This window comes from Pristiophorus japonicus, chromosome 4 (assembly GCF_044704955.1).
Source record: "Pristiophorus japonicus isolate sPriJap1 chromosome 4, sPriJap1.hap1, whole genome shotgun sequence".
NCBI lineage: Eukaryota > Metazoa > Chordata > Chondrichthyes > Pristiophoridae > Pristiophorus > Pristiophorus japonicus.
Window position 1 is genome coordinate 131,076,064 of NC_091980.1, and position 18,750 is coordinate 131,094,813.

An 18,750-nucleotide genomic window follows, 5' to 3' on the forward strand; every position below is an offset into this window, starting at 1 on the left:
TCTTAGAAGAATCACTCAACACTCAGGGTCGGTTCCAATGCTGAAGCAGCTTTTATTACGCTCAGCGGGAAGGAAAAACTCAGGACCGTATCCAGGTTTCTCTTCACAGAACAAAGAGTTACATGTACCTTTATATGTTTCACAACAGTTACAAAACAGTTTACTACAGTTACACAGCCCATCACGGCTGGACACAAGCCAATCAGAACGATTATAGATTACATATAGGTTCTTTAACCCAATAGAATTCTCCTACTATCCAGGGAACCATATGTTCGGTTATAGGTTCTCTCCCTAGTTCTTTCATCTGGGAGAAATAATTGGTATATAGCCTTGTTTACAGCAAATGGTTTCCCTCTTATCTTTCTTCCTGAAATAATTGGTTTCATGGCCTTGTTCACAGGAGATGGTTTCCTTCTTATCTCTGTCTTCCCAGGCATTCCTACAGTGGGCCTCACAGGGTTATTGCTCGGTCAGTGAATGTTCAACAGTTCACAGTTTGACTACCTGATTTCCCATAATGCCTGGGCAGCCATTTTATGTGTGTGTCCATTTAAGCTTATGTGAGTTTTAAATATCCAGCAGGTGCCTAATGCCTAAGTCTATATATATTTCTACTCTCTACAACACCAACCTTCAATGACTGATGAACCATGACACCCAGGTCTTGTTGCACCTCCCCTTTTCCTAATCTGCCGCCATTCAGATAATATTCTGCCTTCGTGTTTTTGCCCCCAAAATGGATAACCTCACATTTATCCACATTATACTGCATCTGCCATGCATTTGCCCACTCACTTAACCTGTCCAAGTCACCCTGCAGCCTCTGAGCGTCCTCCTCACAGCTCACACAGCCACTCAGTTTAGTGTCATCTGCAAACTTGGAGATATTACACTCAATTCCTTCATCCAAATCGTTAATGTATATTGTAAGGAGCTGGGGTCCCAACACTGAGCCCTGCGGCACTCCACGAGTCACTGCCTGCCATTCAGAAAAGGACCCATTTATCCCGACACTCTGCTTCCTGTCTACCAACCAGTTGCCTATCCACGTCAGTACATTACTCCCAAAAACCTTGTAACATTTCCGCTGCCCACCTTTGGCTTGTTTGCCATAAAGGAGTTCCACATGGAGCAGTTGCTTAGGGAGTCTCATGTCTGGAATGTGGACTTCGTGGCGATCGAGTGTGGTTACTGCTTCAATGCTGAGGATGTTAGCCTGGGCGAGGACACTGATATCGGTGCATCTGTCTTCCCAGGGGATTTGCAGGATCTTGCGGTGACATCTTTGGTGATGTATCTCCAGCGACTTGATGTGCCTTCTGTAAGTCGTCCATGCCTCTGATCCATACAGTAGGGTGGGTATTGTCATGTATTCAACCAGCATTGTAACCCATGTATAAACTGACCTAAGTTGTACACCGTGAGAACACTGACCACTAGGTGGGAGATACTCCTAACCTGGACCTTCAGGTATAAAAGGGGAAGCTCCACCCACCTTCATCACTTGAGTGCTAAGGAATAAAGGACAGGTCACAGACTGACCTTCTCTCAAGCATGGGCCTCGTGTGCATTTATACTGTGTAGTAAGGACGTATCAATGGCGACAAGAAACTGGGATTTAAACTACGCGAGCATGGCCACTAGCAGAACAGACGAGAGGTACTGTGTTAAGGAATGGTTGGGACAGAGATTCAACATTGTTAAAGCAGCACACAGTTCTCCAGGCAGACAAGGGCAGTCAGGCATGCCCCAACATGTAGTCGAACCCAGAGGGGGAGTTCGACAGAGACAATGGCAAGCTGAACAGCGATTCACGCCATTACAAGGGACAATGCGGCCAGTAATGGGGCCATCAACACCTGTTAATGGTGCACTCAAGGACAATAACAGGGGCAGTCAGGGACGATCGACTGGCAAGGGACCTTTTGTTTCAAACCGCAACTCATGCTGGAGGCGTGGAGGCATACATTCAGCCGGAGTTTGCAGAGATGAGCAAAATACCTGCAGAAATTGCAGAAATGGACACTGGGGGAAATCGCTGGATGCTAAAGTTCAGCGAGTTCATGTGGAGCACGTATACAGTTCATACACCAGGACGCCACCGATAATGATGAAAGTGCTCCTCAATGGCATCCCAGTATCAATGGAGTTAGACACGGGTGCCAGCCAGTCCCTGATGGGTATCAAACAGTTCGAAAAGTTGTGGGCATCCAAGGCCAGGAGGCCAAAATTATCGGCGATTGACGCACAGCTACGGACTTACACAAAGCAGATCATTCCGGTGCTAGGTAGCTAGGTAGTCGTGACCCACAAAGATTCGGAGAACAGGTTGCCACTCTGGATTGTCCCAGGGGACGGTCCCGCACTACTGGGGAGGAGTTGGCTTGCTTTCATGAACTGGAAATGGGGCGATGTTAATGCAATTTCCTCTGTGGAGCGAGTATCATGCTCACAGATCCTGGACAAATTTGACTCATTATTTCAACCCGGCATTGGCACTTTCATGGGGGCCAAGGTCGGGATTCACAGAAACCCGGACGCCAGACCAGTACACCACAAGGCCAGAGCGGTGCCGTACGTGATGCGGGAAAAGATAGAAGGCGAATTGGACCACCTGTTGAGGGAAGGCATCATCTCGCCAGTCGAATTCAGTGACTGGGCGAGCCCGATTGTGCCGGTGCTCAAGGCGGATGGGTCGGTCAGGATATGTGGCGATTACAAGGCCACCATCAATCGGGTGTCACTCCAAGACCAGTACCCGCTACCGAGAGCGGAGGACCTCTTTGCGACGCTATCCGGTGGCAAACTTTTTTCAAAATTGGACCTGACCTCAGCTTACATGACCCAGGAGCTGGCGAGTGAGTCGAAGAAGCTGACCACCATCACGACACACAAGGGGTTGTTTGAGTACAACAGATGTCCGTTCGGGATTCGCTCGGCCGCCGCGATCTTCCAACGAAATATGGAAAGCCTCCTCAAGTCGATTCCAGGGACGGTGGTTTTTCAGGACGACATCCTCATTACTGGTTACGATACTGAAGAACACCTCCACAATGGACTGGGTAGGTCTGCGACTGAAAAAGGCGAAGTGCGTCTTCCTAGCTCCAGAGGTAGAATTCCTGGGGATGAGGGTAGCAGCAGACGGGATCAGCCCTACTGCATCCAAGTCGGAAGCGATCCAGAGAGCACCCAGACCCCGTAACACGACGGAGCTGCATTCGTTCCTGGGGCTCCTGAACTATTTTGGTAACTTTCTTCCCAAATTGAGCACGCTGCTAGAGCCGCTACACGTGCTCCTACGCAAAGGTCGCGAATGGGTCTGGGGGGACAGCCAGGAAAGGGCTTTTAATAGAGCACGCAATTTGTTATGTTCCAACAATCTGTTAACGCTATATGACCCATGTAAGAAACTTGTGTTAACGTGCGATGCGTCGTCCTATGATGTCGGGTGTGTGTTGCAGCATGTCAATGCCAAGGGTCAGTTACAGCCAGTAGCTTATGCCTCCAGGAGTCTGTCCCAGGCAGAAAGGGGCTACGGGATGGTAGAAAAGGAGGCGCTCGCATGTGTATATGCGGTAAAGAAAATGCACCAGTATTTGTTTGGCAGGAAATTTGAGCTGGAGACAGTTCACAAACCCCTAATGTCCTTTTTGGCCGACAACAAGGCCATAAATGCAAACGCATTGGCCCGCATACAGAGGTGGGGACTCACGTTAGCTGCCTATGACTACACAATTCGGCACAGACCGGGCACCGAAAACTGCGCCGATGCACTCAGCAGGCTCCCACTAGCCACCACTGAGGGGGCTACCGAGCATGGTGCTGAGATGGTCATGGCTGTTGAAGCTTTCGGAAGTGAAGGCTCACCCGTGACAGCCCGTCAGATTACAGTCTGGACAAATAGAGACCCGCTATTGTCTTTAGTCAAGAAATGTGTCCTGAATGGGGACTGGGCAGCCACGTACAGGGCATGCCCTGACAAATTTAAACCATTTCACAGGCGCAAGGATGAACTCTCGATTCAGGCCGATTGCCTACTGTGGGGAAACCGCGTAGTCATGCCCCAGATGGGCAGAGAGATGTTCATCAGAGAACTCCACAATGGGCACCCGGGCATTGTCATGATGAAGGCAATTGGCAGGTTACACGTTTGGTGGCCAGCGATAGATGCAGATCTGGAAGTTTGTGTTCGCAGGTGCAACACGTGTGCCCAGCTGGGTCATGCGCCCAGGGAAGCCCCCCTTAGCCCCTGGCCATGGCCCGCCAAGCCTTGGTCACGCATCCATGTGGACTACGCAGGTCCTTTCATGGGGAAAATGTTTTTGGTTGTAGTAGATGCCGACTCCAAATGGATCGAGTGTGACATTTTAAATTCAAGCACATCCTCTGCCACGGTAGAAAGTCTACGGGCAATGTTCGCCGCCCAGGGTCTACCGGACATCTTGGTCAGCGACAAGCACTGAATTCCAGGACTTCATGGCAGGCAATGGAATTAACCATGTTAGAACGGCACTGTTCAAGCCGGCCTCAAACGGCCAGGCAGAACGAGCAGTGCAGATAATCAAACAGGGGATGCTCAGATTCCAAGGGGGTTCCCTACAAACCCGCTTATCACGCCTCCTGTTGGCCTATAGATCCCGATCATACTCGCTCACAGGGGTTCCACCCGCAGAGCTACTAATGAAAAGGACGCTCAAAACCCGATTATCCCTTATACACCCCACCATGAAAGAAATTGTCGAGAGCAGGCGCCAGTCACAATATGACTACCATGACAGGAATGCGAGGGAGCGATGTATTGATGTAAATTATCCTGTTTTTGTCCTCAACTACGCTGCAGGGCCCAAATGGCTCAGAGGCACTGTGGTTGCCAAAGAAGGAAATAGGATTCTGGTAGTTAAACTTACCAATGGACAAATCTGCCGCAAAAATGTGGATCAAACAAAAAGGAGGTTCAGCAACCCCATAGAAGAAGCAGAGGAAGAACACGATATAGAGTTCACTCCACCACAGGTGACCGAACACCGGAACCAAAGGGAGGAGAGCCCAGTCACTGTGGGCAGTCCGGACAGGCCTGAGACACTGCAAACAGCAGACACTCAGGCCAGTGCCCAACAACCGGAGCCCCAACTCAGGCGCTCCACAAGGGAGCGTAAACCACCAGAGAGACTCAACCTGTGATCCCAATAAGACTTTTGGGGGGGAGGTGATGTCATGTATTCAACCAGCATTGTAACCCATATATAAACTGACCGAAGTTGTACACCATGAGAACACTGACCACTAGGTGGGAGACACTCCTAACCTGGACCTTCAGGTATAAAAGGGGAAGCTCCACCCACCTTCATCACTTGAGTGCTAAGGAATAAAGGACAGGTCACAGACTGACCTTCTCTCAAGCATGGGCCTCGTGTGCATTTATACTGTGTAGTAAGGACGTATCAGGTATTACTACAGCCCTGTAGACTGTGAGCTTGGTGGTAGGTTTGAGGGCATGGTCTTCGAACACTCTTTTCCTCAGGCAACCAAAGGCTGCACTGGTGCACTGGAAGCAATGTTGAATCTCCGCATCAATGTCTGCCTTTGTTGACAGGAGGCTCCCGCGGTATTGGAAGTGGTCCACGTTGTCGAGGGCCACGCTGCGAATCTTGATGACTGGGGGGTCGTGCTATGTGGCGAGGACAGGCTGGTGGAGGACCTTTGTTTTACGGATGTTAAGCGTAAGGCCCATGATTTCATATGCCTCGGTGAATACATCGACTATATCCTGGAGTTCAGCCTCAGAATGTGCGCAGACGCAGGCGTCATCCGCATATTGCAGTTCAACGACAGAGGCTTTGCTGGTCTAGGACCTGGTCTGGAGAGGGTGTAGCTTAAAGTGATTCCCACTGGTTCTGTAGTTTAGTTCCACACCAGCGGGGAGCTTGTTGACAGTGAGGTGGAGCGTGGCAGCAAGGAAGATTGAGAAAAGCGTTGGAGCGATGCCACAGCCCTGTTTGACCCCGCTTCGGATGAGGAATGGGTCTGTAACAAATCCACTGGTAAGGATCACGGCCTGCATGTCATCATGGAGCAGGTGAAAGATGTTGAGATACTTTTGGGAGCATCCAAAACGGAGGAGGACACTCCATAAGCTCGCACGGTCGACAGTGTCAAAGGCCTCTGTAAGGTCGAAAAATGCCATGTTAACTGCAGTTAGTTTGCTGCAAAGATCATGTCCGTTGTTCTCCTTAGGGGACGAAATCTGCACTGTGACTCCGGGAGGAGCTCCTAGGCCACAGGGAGAAGACGGTTGAGGTGAACTGAACCACATCCCTGTGCAGCATGTTAAGTTTATATAGAACCTTGGCTAGACAACACTTGGAGTATTGTGACAGTTCTGATCTCCATAGAATTATATAGAAAGTTAGAATTAATTATCTAAGAGAGACTTCAAAAGAAACTTCTTTACTCAGAGAGTGTTTGGAATGTTTAGCTCGCGAACGAAAGGTATAGTTGAGACAAAAAGCATAAATGTGTTTAAGGGGAAGCTTGATAAACACATGAGGGAGGAAGGATTGGAAGGATATGCTGATAGGGTTAAATGAAGTTGGGAGGAGGCTCAGTGTGTGAAGTCAAGTCCTCTCAGTACTTCGCTCTCCATGCTCATGATTGAAAGACTATTAAATCGATCTTGTCCCATTCGGTTCCTCACTTCATCCTTGTTGCGTTTTACGTTCAAGAAGAATCGCTCACCACTGCAATTTGCCAGGCTGAATGGTCTTTTTCTGTGCTGTAAATTCTATGTAATTCTTAAAACACGGGCACCTGTAAAGTTTTTCACATCGAGTGAGCTGAAGAGTTTGTTTTGTCTGAAACATGAAGCGGTCAAACTCATCAGCACACAAACCCAACCTGAATTGTAGAATTGTGACCCATCAACGTATGAATTATGGTGACATCGATACTCCTAAAGCGCCATTGAGAGATGCAAAGTGTTATGTATTTAACCCCTTGCACCCTGCATTACATCACCACCAGAGGGCCTAACTGTGGGAGTCCAAAGGGATCCCAGCATCCCTTGGTGCACGGTATATAAGCAGGTCACCCACGAGGTACCTGCACTCTGGAGACTTAGTAAAGGAGCTAAGGTCACACTTGCTCATTGTGATGCTTTCACTATAAAGGATGAAACTGAGTACTGTGAACAAAGAGTCCGGTAACATAGTGGTTATGTTACTGGACGAGTAATCCAGAGGCCTGGACGACTGATCCAAAGTCCCTCCACAGCAGCTGGGGAATTTAAATTCAGTTAATTAAATTAAAATCTGAATAAAAAGCTAGTATCAGTAATGTTTACCAGGGAGCTCGCAGATTGTCGTAAAAACCCATCTGGTTCACTAATGTCCTTCGGGAAGGAAATCTGCCGTCCTTACCTGGCCTGGCCTATATGCGACTCCATACCCACAGCAATGTGGTTGAGTCTTAACTGCCCTCTGAAATGACCTAGCAAGCCACTCAGTTATAACAAACCGCTACGAGAAACAATAATAAAAATAAAACAGGACGGACCACCTGGTATCGACCTCGGCACCGGCTTCGGACATGACAATGGTACACCCTGCCCAGTCGACCCTGCAAAGTCCTCCTCACTAACATCTGGAATCTTGTGCCAAAATTGGGAGATCTGTCCCACAGGTTAGTCAAGCAACAGCCCGACATAGTCATAACCACAGAATCATACATTACAGCCAATGTCCCAGATTCCTCCATCACCATTTATGCATATGTCCTGTCCCTCCGAAAGGGCAGACACGCCAGAGGTGGCGACACAGAGGTTTACAGTTGGGAGGGAGTAGCGGTAGGAGTCCTCAACATTTACTCTGGACCCTATCAAGTCCCATGGGTTCATGTCAAGCATGGGCATGGAAAACTCCTGCTGATTACCACCTACCGCCCTCCTTCAGCTGATGAATCAGTACACCTCCATGTTTAAGGCCACTTGGAAGAAGCACTGATATTAGCAATAGGCTTCAATGTCCATCACGCAGAGTGGCCCAATAGCAGTGACCAAGCCAGATTTGGGCTTCCGACAGATGGTGAATCAACACAAGGGAAAAATCTACTGACCTTGTCCTCACCAATCTACCTGTCACAGATTCATCTGTCCATGACAGTATTGTTAGTCTTATGTATTGTCCAGGCACATTAAATGTATAATTACATTGGTGCGCCACAAGAGGCAATGTGGTGGGAGACCCGTAAGTACCTGCAAAACAGTGTATGAAAGGCTGCCCACCACACCTGAGGGGCACTCTGGAGTTACACAATAAAGGACTAAGGTCACAGCAGATACTACAACACCATACTGTGAAGAGTCAGTGATTGAGTGCTACATACCTCACAAATTGGCGACGAGGACACGGACGAGCTCTTCACGCAACCATGGCTACTTTGGGCACGCTAAAGGATTTCACAGAGGGTAATGACTGGGATGCCTTTACGGAAAGGCTCGAGTACTACTTTATAGCAAACAACCTGACAGGGAACATGAACGCACTGATAGAGAAGCCTAAGACGATATTGCTGTCCAGTTGTGGCGATGAGGTTTACCGTCTCGTCAGGGATTTGCTGGCACCCGCGAGTGCCAAGGACAAGTCATATGAGCAGCTGATTGAACTCATTCATAACCAACTGAAAACGAAGGAGAGCATCGTCATGGCCAGGTACAAATTCTACCACCACTGCAGATCTGAGGGCCAGCATATGTCACAAAATATGCTGCGGACATCAGGAGACTTGCGGCGCCGTGCGATTTTGGCACACACCTTAACGAGGCATTCCGAGACGTCTTTTTTATGGGGATTAGCCATCAGGGTCTCCTTTACAAGCTGCTATCCACTGAACCTACAGCAAGCAATCAACATCAGCCGAGCATTGATGGCCTCAAATTGCAGCACCAAGCAGATGATCCACACGGTCTCGAACCCGGCAGGTACTATTCACAGGACAGCGCCTGTCATGGACAAAACTGCTCTGTCCAGTGGCTCTGCCCAGGGCAGAGAGCATGGACCTCAGGGTCCTGGAACTCAGAGTCCGCCAAGGGGGGCTAATCGAGTAGCACCATGCTGGCGCTGTTGAGGAAGCCATGGGGCTCACTGGTGCAAGTTTGCGGAGTATACGTGCAATACCTGCCACACAAAAGGCCACCTTCAGCGTATGTGCAAAAGAAACACAACTCACCATGTGGCTGAGGAGATGGTAGATGGTCTGCTGTCCAGCGAGGAGCATTGCGGTTTGGCTCGACGGGCATCCCGGCCCGAGGCAGAAGAAGATGATGCGTTTGGACTGTATACTTGTACCGACGATTCGGCCCCAGTGATTATGGAAGTCAAGATTAACGGAGTCCCAGTGGGTATGGAAGTGGACATGGGGTCAGGTCAGTTGCTGATGAGTCAGGAAACGTTTGATAAAATGTGGATCAAACCAGTTGCACGACCCAAGCTGGTCGCGGTCACGGGAAAGCTGCGCACTTTCACCAAGGAACTGATACCTGTTCTTGGCAGAGCGGATGTGCAGGTATCTCATGGTGGTGAGACGCACGGTTTACCTTTGTGGATCATTGCAGGCGATGGGCCGACACTACTCAGCAGGAGATGGATGGGGAAGGTCCGTGGGAGCTGGGAAGACTTCATTCCTCCACAGACCACTGTCCCCCTTGTTCACTGGCAGAGCAGGCCTCCACCTTCGGATCGAATGGCAGCGAAGGAAGCGTGTGTGGGGTTGGGCACAGCAGCGGCGACCGTCGACTCTCCCCTGCAAAGTCTGAGAGTGAGAAAGAGGCGCTGGAACCAGCAACAGGCCGATCGCGCTGGAGAAGAGAGAAGGGCTTCGACGGGCTGCTCCAGCAGGCACCGTCGGCCCGCAGGCAGAGGCAGCCGTTCGCGGGGCTTGCAGCGGGAGGAGCGGTGAATCGGCAGTTGCAGGAGCGGGACTCGCTCGGCGACGTCGTGAGGGCCAGTGCTCTGAGGAGCGGGGCTCGTACAGGACCGGCTGCGGCAGTGAGGAGGTCGGCTCCGGAGGACGTGTGTGTGTGTGTGTGTGTGTGTGTGTGTGTGTGTGTGTGTGGCGGCTCTCGGGCCAAAAGGTCAGCTGTGTGGGGTGCTCCGGAATATGTGGCGGTGCGGGGGCCGGTGCGTAGCGTCTCCTGGGTGCGGTCAGAGTGTGGCGGATCTCGAGAGAGAGGGAGAGCAGGCAGCAGCACAGCGAGTTCAAGATGGCGGCGAGTCTCGTGGCAGCAGAGTTCTGCAGGGAGAGGCAGGCAGGCACCAGCAGAGCACCTAAAATGGCGGCGCCCAGGAGAAACCTCATGGGAAAAGCCAAATGGCGTCTTAAAAGCAAAATGTACCCGGGAGTCTTAAAGGTGCCTTACACCGTTGGCGGTCCCCACAAAGAGACTTTTGTAAGGGCAAGAGCGAGTCAAAATGATTGCTGTGATTTGTATGATGACGTGATTTATGACAAGAGTTAATATTTTGATGCTAAAATGATTACTGTGATTAAAATGATTGATATGATTGGTGAAAAGAGTTAATTTAACAATGCACAGTTAAAAGTGTTAATGGATCTGTAACTAACATGACTAATGGATTAATGCAATTTCTGATTCTGTGTGATTTATGCAATGGTTCAGCGGCTGCAGACAAGTTGCAAAGGAAACTATTTTCTGAGAACAGAGGCAGCGCACAAATTTCAATACCCTGTCTCAGCGCAGCCCATTACCTTGGGCAAAAAGGGACAGTATGCCGCCATGATACCTCACCCAGTGGAGCTGGGATTAAATAACTGTTCAGTGTACCTGCAACATTTTGCTATAACTCTTCAATGCATCTATATGTATCATACAAATGTACTGTTCATGTGTTCCTGCTTTCTATTGGAGATTATGTTTGTGCGCTTGCATCACCCATGTAAGGATTGCTAATACCACATGCTTCCACCCGATTGTAAGCATAATCTCTACATGGCAGGGGGGGGGGCGGGGGGGGAGCTGGAGGGGGGGGAAGAGGGAAGTGGATGGTCATGGCTTCACACTCACAAATCAACCAGGACGAACAAGGCCGAGGTTACCGGCAATGTGCTTTTGGAACTGCGAGGGGGAGTGAGATGTTATGTATTGTCCAGGTACATTAAATGTACAGTTACCATGGTGTGCCACAAGGGGCACTGTGGTGGGAGACCTGAAAGTAACTGCAAGACAGAGTATAAAAGGCTGCCCACCACATCTGTGGGGTACTCTGGAGTTACACAATAAAGGAATAAGGTCACAGCAGTTACTACAACACCATACTGTGTGGAGTCAGTGATCTGAGTGCTACATACATCACAGGTAGCAGTGACCACCACACATTCCTTGTGGAGACAAAGTCTTGTCTTCACACTGAGGACACACTTCTTCGTGGTGAGTGGCGTGGCCACAGTGTTAAATGGAATAGTTTCAAAACAGATCTAGCAGCTCAAAACTGGGCATCCTAGAGGCATTGTGGGTCATCAGCAACTGCAGAATTGTATTGCACCACAATCTGTAAATTCATGGCCACACCTCTAGCCAAGCTGTTCCAGTACAGAGACACTGGCATCTACCCTACAATGTGAAAAGCTGCCCAGGTACTTCCTATCCAGAAAAAGCAGGACAAGTCCATTCAGGCCAATTACCGCCCTATCAGTCTACTCTCAATCATCAGCAAAGTGATGGAAGATTTGTTGACAATAATCTGCTCACCGATGCCCAGTTTGGGTTGTGCCAGGACCACTCGGCTTCCTAATCTCATTGCAGGATTGGTCCAAACATGTACAAAGGAGCAGAATTCCAGGTGAGGTGAGAGTGACTGCCTTTCACAGCAAGGCAGCATCTGACGGAGTGCGGCATCAAGTCGCCCTTGTAAAATTGAAGTCGATGCGAATATAAAAAACTCTCGATGAGCTGGACTCATATCTAGCACAAAGGAAGTGGTTGTTGGAGGTCAATCATCTCAGCCCCATGTTTGCTGATGATTACACAGTGTTCTATTCCATTTGCAACACATCAGAAAATGCAGCAAGACCTGGATGACATTCAGTGTGGGGCTGATAATGGGCAAGTAACAATGGCACCACACAAGTGCCAGGCAATGACTATCTGCAAAAAGCGAGAGTCTAACCACCTGCCCTTAACATTCACTGCCGCTGAATTCCCCAGCATTAACCCCTGGGGGGTCATCGCTGATCAGAAACTGAACTAGCCTGGCCGCATCAATACTCTGGTAATAAGAGCGGGCCAGAGGCTGGTTATTTTGCGGTGAGTGTCTCACCTCCTGACACCCTAAAAAGGTCTTTCCAGCATCGACAAGGCACAAGTCAGGAGTGTGGTGGAATACTCTCCACTTGACTGGCTGAGTGCAGCTTCAGCAATCATCAAGAAGTTCGACACCATCCAGGACAAAGCAGGCCGCTTGATTGGCACCCCATCCACCACCTTCCACATTCACTGCTTCCACCACCGGTACACCATGGCTGCAGTGTGTACCATCGACAAGATGCACTGCAGCAACTCGCCAAGGCTTTTTCAGTAGCACAAGCCATCCCACGAGCTCTAGCAATTAGAAGGACAAGGGCAGCAGAAGTTTGGGAACACTATCACCTGCAAGTTCACCTCCACGTTACACACCAACTTGACTTCACGGTTCATTTTTCGTCACTGCTGCAAAATCCAGGAACTCCCTCCCTAACAGCACTGTGGGAGTATCTTCACCACAAGACTGCAGCGGTTCAAGAAGATGGCTGACCAGCACCTTCTCAAAGGCAATTCGTGACAGGCAATAAATGCTGGCCTTGAGCTCAACTATTGCTGGGCTCTGTAGCTGTTACTCACTTCTTTACAGCTTAACAGAAAATCCACAGCAGCAGCGGTACATTTACTGAGCTACCTGCAGTAATAACTCTGAATGCAAAGAGTATAGATGCATTTAAAGGGGAAACTGGATAAACACAAGGGAGAAAGGAATAGAAGGATATGCTAATAAGTCTAGATGAAGTGGGGTGGGAGAAAGTTTACATGGAGCATAAACCACAGCATGGCCCAGTTGGTCTGAATGGTCTTTTTCTGTGCTGTAAATTGTAAGTAATTCTTAAAACACAAGCACCTGTAAAGTTTCACATCGAGTGAGCTGGAGACTTTGTTGAATACACGAAGCCATCAAATCCATCAACACGCAAATCCAGGCCGACTCGTGGAACTGTGACTCATCAATATATGAACTTTTGTAACATCGATATCCCAAAGGCACTTGAGTGTTGCTAAGACATTAACATGGAATATCTGTACATGGCAATTTAATTGCACTCAATACTGTTCAGTTAAATTTCTAAAAATAACTTTTAAACACTGGATTATTGGTACTGCAGCAATACCATTTGACGGCATTCATCACCACACAGGAGAGAAATAGAGATCGAATCCAGGGGGATTGTGAATTTCTTTACAAGGGTACTTTTTTTAAAAAAAAAAATTGATAATTGGCTTATAAAATTGAGTCTTTCAGCATTGTGGACAGGATAGAAATGGGTTTAACATCTTGTGCCTTTTGCTTTGTGGAATTAAATACATGTACTCTTTCCAGAAGTATTACATTTTGTTCAAGTATAGCCATCTTTCAATAGCTTATTCATGTGAACTAAGGTTGTGTTGGCAAGTTATTCAACCATGATGGAAGCAGGCGAAAGAGAAGTTGTCCCAGAACCACCACACTAACCCCTAAAGCTATGACAGCAAGCTGATGCTTTCCCTCCTCACCCAATTGTAGTGCCCAGAGTTTCATATGGAGACATTGCTTGCCTACCTACAAAGCTTAACAGAAAGCCTTTAACAGCAGTGATGCTTCCAGTTTCTCAACTACCTAGATAATTGAACAGGATCTGTTACAGCTACTAAATACAAACTGCTGTACACGAGGCAGATACACTAAATAGGAAGCTAATCCAGGACTTTTTCTTCACTGGACTGAAATGGTGCAACAATGAATTACTAGCAAATTGGCCTGGTGTTTATCAGATGTCACATCTTGTTGGATTGAATTGTCATTTGTACAAAGACAGATAGTTGGAAGAGTTAATTGTTTACAGCTTCTAAGTCCCAAGCTCTAGAGATGTCTCACGAAACATCTCTACCTTCTTAATACATACCTCTGACCAGGCTTTTGGTCACTGACCAATATCCCATGGAGCTGTCAGTTGTCCAAACATAATAGATCTTATAACAGGTGCCTGAAAGCTCCAGTCAATACAGAGACATTACACAAGAGGAAAACACATTTTATAGGTCTGAATCCCATATAACTGTTGCACAGCACAGCATAATTCTTGGAGGGAAACCAAATTATGTTAAATGAAAAATAAGTAACCACTCAAACTTACCAGGTGACAAAACACAGCCCAATGTTGAACCATTTAATTAGTTATGGGTTTCAGCTCTTCGTACAAAGTCACAAGCCATCATTCCCTACAAGACAAGAGTCTGATTATAAAAATACAAGTACTAAACACAATAAGCTTGATCCCATCAGTCAGTTTAGTCACTCTCCCCCAGCGTGTGCTTGTCGAAAAGGTACACTCCCATGCCATTGTCAGGGGCTCCCAGTCTCTTCAGGTTGGTGATGTGATTGCCAAGCTTCTTGATCATCTTCACTTGTTCATCCAAGTAGTGGGTCTCCAGGAAGTCACACAACTGAAGGAGGAGGGAAAGCAGATATCAATATCAGAGCATCCCCTAAAGTTACAATTTTAATTCTCCAAGATGGAGAAATGTCAGGTAGGACAATTGAAATGGATGTACATTTGCTCTAATGATCCAGTAACTCCTGTAGAATGAGAGTTTAAATCCTGGAAACATTGGGACACATTTACTTCTCAATGTCCACAGTCGGCCAACTTTCTGGTCCTCTCCCCACCTCCTGAAGAACCCAGGAAAGACCACCCCCCCAAAAAAAATAAAGCTATTGTTCAGAGATCTTTTGAAACAGCTCAAGGACAGCAATGTTCCACCACCTCCAACTTACCCAGAAACCCACATGAGGAACTTACTTGAGGGTCAGTGCTCCCAGTGGAGAGTTTGTGCAGATCCAGCAGACTCTGGTTCACATTCTTCTCCATCTGCAGAGCTCTCTGCATCACCTCCAGACCATTGCTCCACTCATCCTGCTCTGGTTTCTGAAGAGGAAAATCACAGGCAGTTCACTTACAATGGAACAAACTAAATACATGAGACAGTACAAGGAAAATAGGGGTGAAAAAGCAACCAGATTACCATAAACAAATAAAGTGTCATAGGAAAATAGAATTACTGCATTCAATTACCACAACCATGGAACCAATTGCTTCATGAAGTATTTGAAACAATCAGGTTTTAGGGTTCCCAGACAGAAGGCCACTAGTTTATTGAACCAAACCTTGATGTCAGACAAGATGATCCGTCCTCCACGGTGATTCTGGAATTGCATCAGTTTCTCAGCATGCTCACGTTCCTCATGTGACTGCTCCTTGAAGAACTCAGCAAAGTGACACAGGGCAACATCATCCCGGTCAAAGTAGAAGGACTGCAGAGAAAATTTAAAACAGCTTCTTTTGACCTTGATCTTCATATAGAAACATAGAAAATAGGTGCAGGAGTAGGCCATTTCATATACAATGCAGTTATTTTTCCCCTAGTTAGTGAATTCTTAATCCTTCAAAAATAAACACCATTTGTAAACTAGCAAAATGCCATTGACTTCAATCAGAGTTGAGCCTCACCTCCCAAAAGCACAATGACAGTTTTTCTTTGCAGGTTTAACCTATAAACCTAAAGTTCAGGATTATATTTCATGTCCAGTCAAACTCAATTCTCCTCATGGATAAGCAATACCTCCTCTACTTTTTGTCATTGACACGAGAGTGTGTCAGTCATCAGGTGGATGTGAAAGATCAAGGAGGAGATTGAGCAGACTGAGCCTCTATTCTAGAGGTTAGAAGGATGAGAGGTGATCTCATTAGAAATGTACAACATTCTTACAGGGCTTGAAAGATTAGATGCAGGGAGGATGGTTCCCCTTGCTGGAGAGACTAGAATCAGGGGTCAGTCATTGAGGACACAGATGAGGAGGAATTTCTTCACTCAGGGTGGGACTCTTTGGCATTCTCTACCCCAGGAGCTGCAGAGGCTCAGTTATTGAGTATATTCGAGAGAGAGAGCAATTGATAGACTTTTGGATGCCAAGGGACATGGGGACAGTGCTGGAGGTGGAGTTAAGGTACAAGATCAGCAATGATCTTATTGAATAACAGCAATAGGCCATTGGCCTCTCACCTGTTCTCTGCTAGGTAGTATTGCAGGGAGCTCTCTGCAGTGTTCTGGCCAATATTTATCACTCAACCAACACCACCAAAACAGATGATCAGATCATTATCTCATTGCAGTTTGAGAGCTTACTGTACACTAATTGGCTGCTGCATTTCTCACATAACAAGTAACTACACTTAACTCCTTCATTGGAATGTCCCAAAGTGCTTTGTAGCCAAGGTAGCAAAAGGCATTATAGAAATTATTTTTCCATTCTACTCCAAGTTTGGTCATGGAGTGAGAAAAATCCTCCACTCTAGTAGTTTACACAGCAATAGTGTAATAGAGATCTCAGTAGTGAGCAAGGCTCCAACACCAGGATTCTCAGTACTTCACCTCCAATAAAGAACACGAGTGAGGACCTGCCCACATTTCACTCACTACAGTCCCCCCACTGAAACTGAACAGGTCCCTGACCACATTTGGGCTCTTCTGTCACACTCAGGCAGCAGCTGAGCAGGTTTCAGGTGTGAAACTTCAACAGAGGGCAGCTGCTACAAGGAGCAGTCCATGAACTCAACAATATCCCCTTGTATTACACACCTGAAGTCCTCACTGCTCAAAGACTCTGCTCCCCCAGGGAAGGAAGTCCAGAGAAATATAACTTTTCACATTGCAGCAACAAGGAATACACAACTCACCATGGAGAGGTAAACATAGGAGGAACAGAGCTCCATGTTGATTTGCTTGTTGACAGCAGCCTCACAGTCCTTGTGGTAGTTCTGACGCACTTGGGAGGCCATCTTCACTATCACCTACACAGTTCCAGAACTCACTCTGTCCTGCACAAGCTCCTGCATTTATACTATTGGAACAGCTGCATTCAAGCAGGGTATGACATCACCAATGATGATTGACAATCCCTGAGAGCCAATTAGGAATCTTCCCTGAATTGAGGCACCAATTAACAAAGGAAGGAGGGTTTGGGGGAGGGGGCTGGGGGAGATCAGTCTCGGTGATGTCACTGCCTTTGGGTTCCTTGAACGTCTTCAAATTGAAAGTATGCCGTTGTTTAACACTCTCACTTGAATGAAATGATAATTTTTTACTTTCGCCAAAGGGGATTTCCATAATCTAGCAAAGTTTGCAAGTTTCTGTGGCACTGAGACAATATTCAAAGCGATCAAGTCATCTTGGTGCATTTACAAACCAACAATTGGCCAGTGGAATGAGAATTCCATCCTGTGGATGGTGTGAACTGCCCCCAGTTCGAATATCGAGAATGGGCATGTGTCTGAGGATCGGCTACTTGGGGGCATCAACAATGTGTCATTTTTATTCTCATGGAATGATGCCTGGTAAAATTCAATATAGTGAGTGAGAATGAGAGGGAGTGAACATTACTGAACACATTGTCACCCACAGACACGTCTCCATTTGATAGTGGGATTCAAAATCATGAGGTGTCTGGACAGAGTCGATAGACAGGAACTGTTCCCATTGGTGGAAGGGTCAAGAACCAGACGACACAGATTTAAAGTGACTGGCAAAAGAACCAAAGGCGATATGTTTACGCAGCGAGTGGTTGGGATCTGGAATGCAATGCCCGAGAGAGTGGTGGAGGTAGACTCAATCGTGGCTTTCAAAAGGGAATTGGATAAGTACCTGAAGGAAAAATTAATAGCAGGGCAGCGGGGAAAGGACAGGGGAGTGGGACTAGCTGAAGTGTTCTTGCAGAGAGCCGGCACGGGCTCGACAGGCTAAATGGCCTCCCTCTGTGCTGTAACCATTCTATGATTCTATGATTTGCTCCGGCGTGTTTTGGGGCAGGCTTGATGGACCAGCTGATCTTTTCATGCCCCTCAATTTGGTATGTTGGATGCGTCCTTTTACAGTTGGCTTTCAGTGAGGCAAAAGAATATTTAAATCTGATTGAAATGATGAGGCTTAGCTATGCTCTAACTGTCTGGCTCATCATAGATTCTATCAGCATAGAAAGAGGCCATTCGGCCCATCGTGCCTGTGCAGGCACTTTGAAAGAGCGATCCAATTAGTCCCACTATTCAGCCCCTTCCCCATAGCCCTGCAACTTTTGTCAAGTATATATGCAATTCCCTCTTCAAAGTTACTGTTGAATCTGATTCCACCGCCCTTTCAGGCAGCGCGTTCCAAATCACAACAACTCGCTGCATAAAAATAATTGTCCTCATCTCTCCGCTCTGGTCATTGGCCTTTCATGATGGTGTTTCTTGGAGATCCAAAGCCGTGACGTCTGGTTTCAGTGCAGAAGTGGTTCAGTCCTGGATTTGCTGATGAGAGGTGTTCCCTTGGATTAAAACTCTGCTTTAGATGGGGCAGAGGGGGGTGGCAGTGATTCAGATCTGGAGCCATCAATCACACCACAGGCACTGCACTTT

The 18,750-nt window shown here is 47.5% G+C and overlaps 1 protein-coding gene across 1 annotated transcript; it reads right to left on the reverse strand.

Moving 5' to 3' along the window:
• Positions 1 to 14,587: 14,587 nt before the first annotated feature.
• LOC139262625 (ferritin heavy chain B-like) lies at positions 14,588 to 17,136 on the reverse strand. Its single transcript, XM_070877776.1, has 4 exons — positions 17,035 to 17,136; positions 15,465 to 15,611; positions 15,100 to 15,225; positions 14,588 to 14,743 (listed from the first exon to the last, which is right to left on the reverse strand). Exons 1-4 carry the CDS (start codon positions 17,134 to 17,136, stop codon positions 14,588 to 14,590), a joined length of 531 nt encoding a protein of 176 aa, XP_070733877.1.
• Positions 17,137 to 18,750: the final 1,614 nt, after the last annotated feature.

Bases quoted from the DNA above. Each gene is read 5' to 3' on its own strand.
- LOC139262625 (XM_070877776.1), bottom strand. From the start codon at position 17,136: ATGGCCTCCCAAGTGCGTCAGAACTACCACAAGGACTGTGAGGCTGCT. The intron at 15,612-17,034 runs GTGAGTTGTGTA...TTTTCTCTGCAG, and splicing joins CCTATGTTTACCTCTCCATG to TCCTTCTACTTTGACCGGGA. The intron at 14,744-15,099 runs GTAAGTTCCTCA...CTCCTCCTTCAG, and splicing joins CTGGGAGCACTGACCCTCAA to TTGTGTGACTTCCTGGAGAC.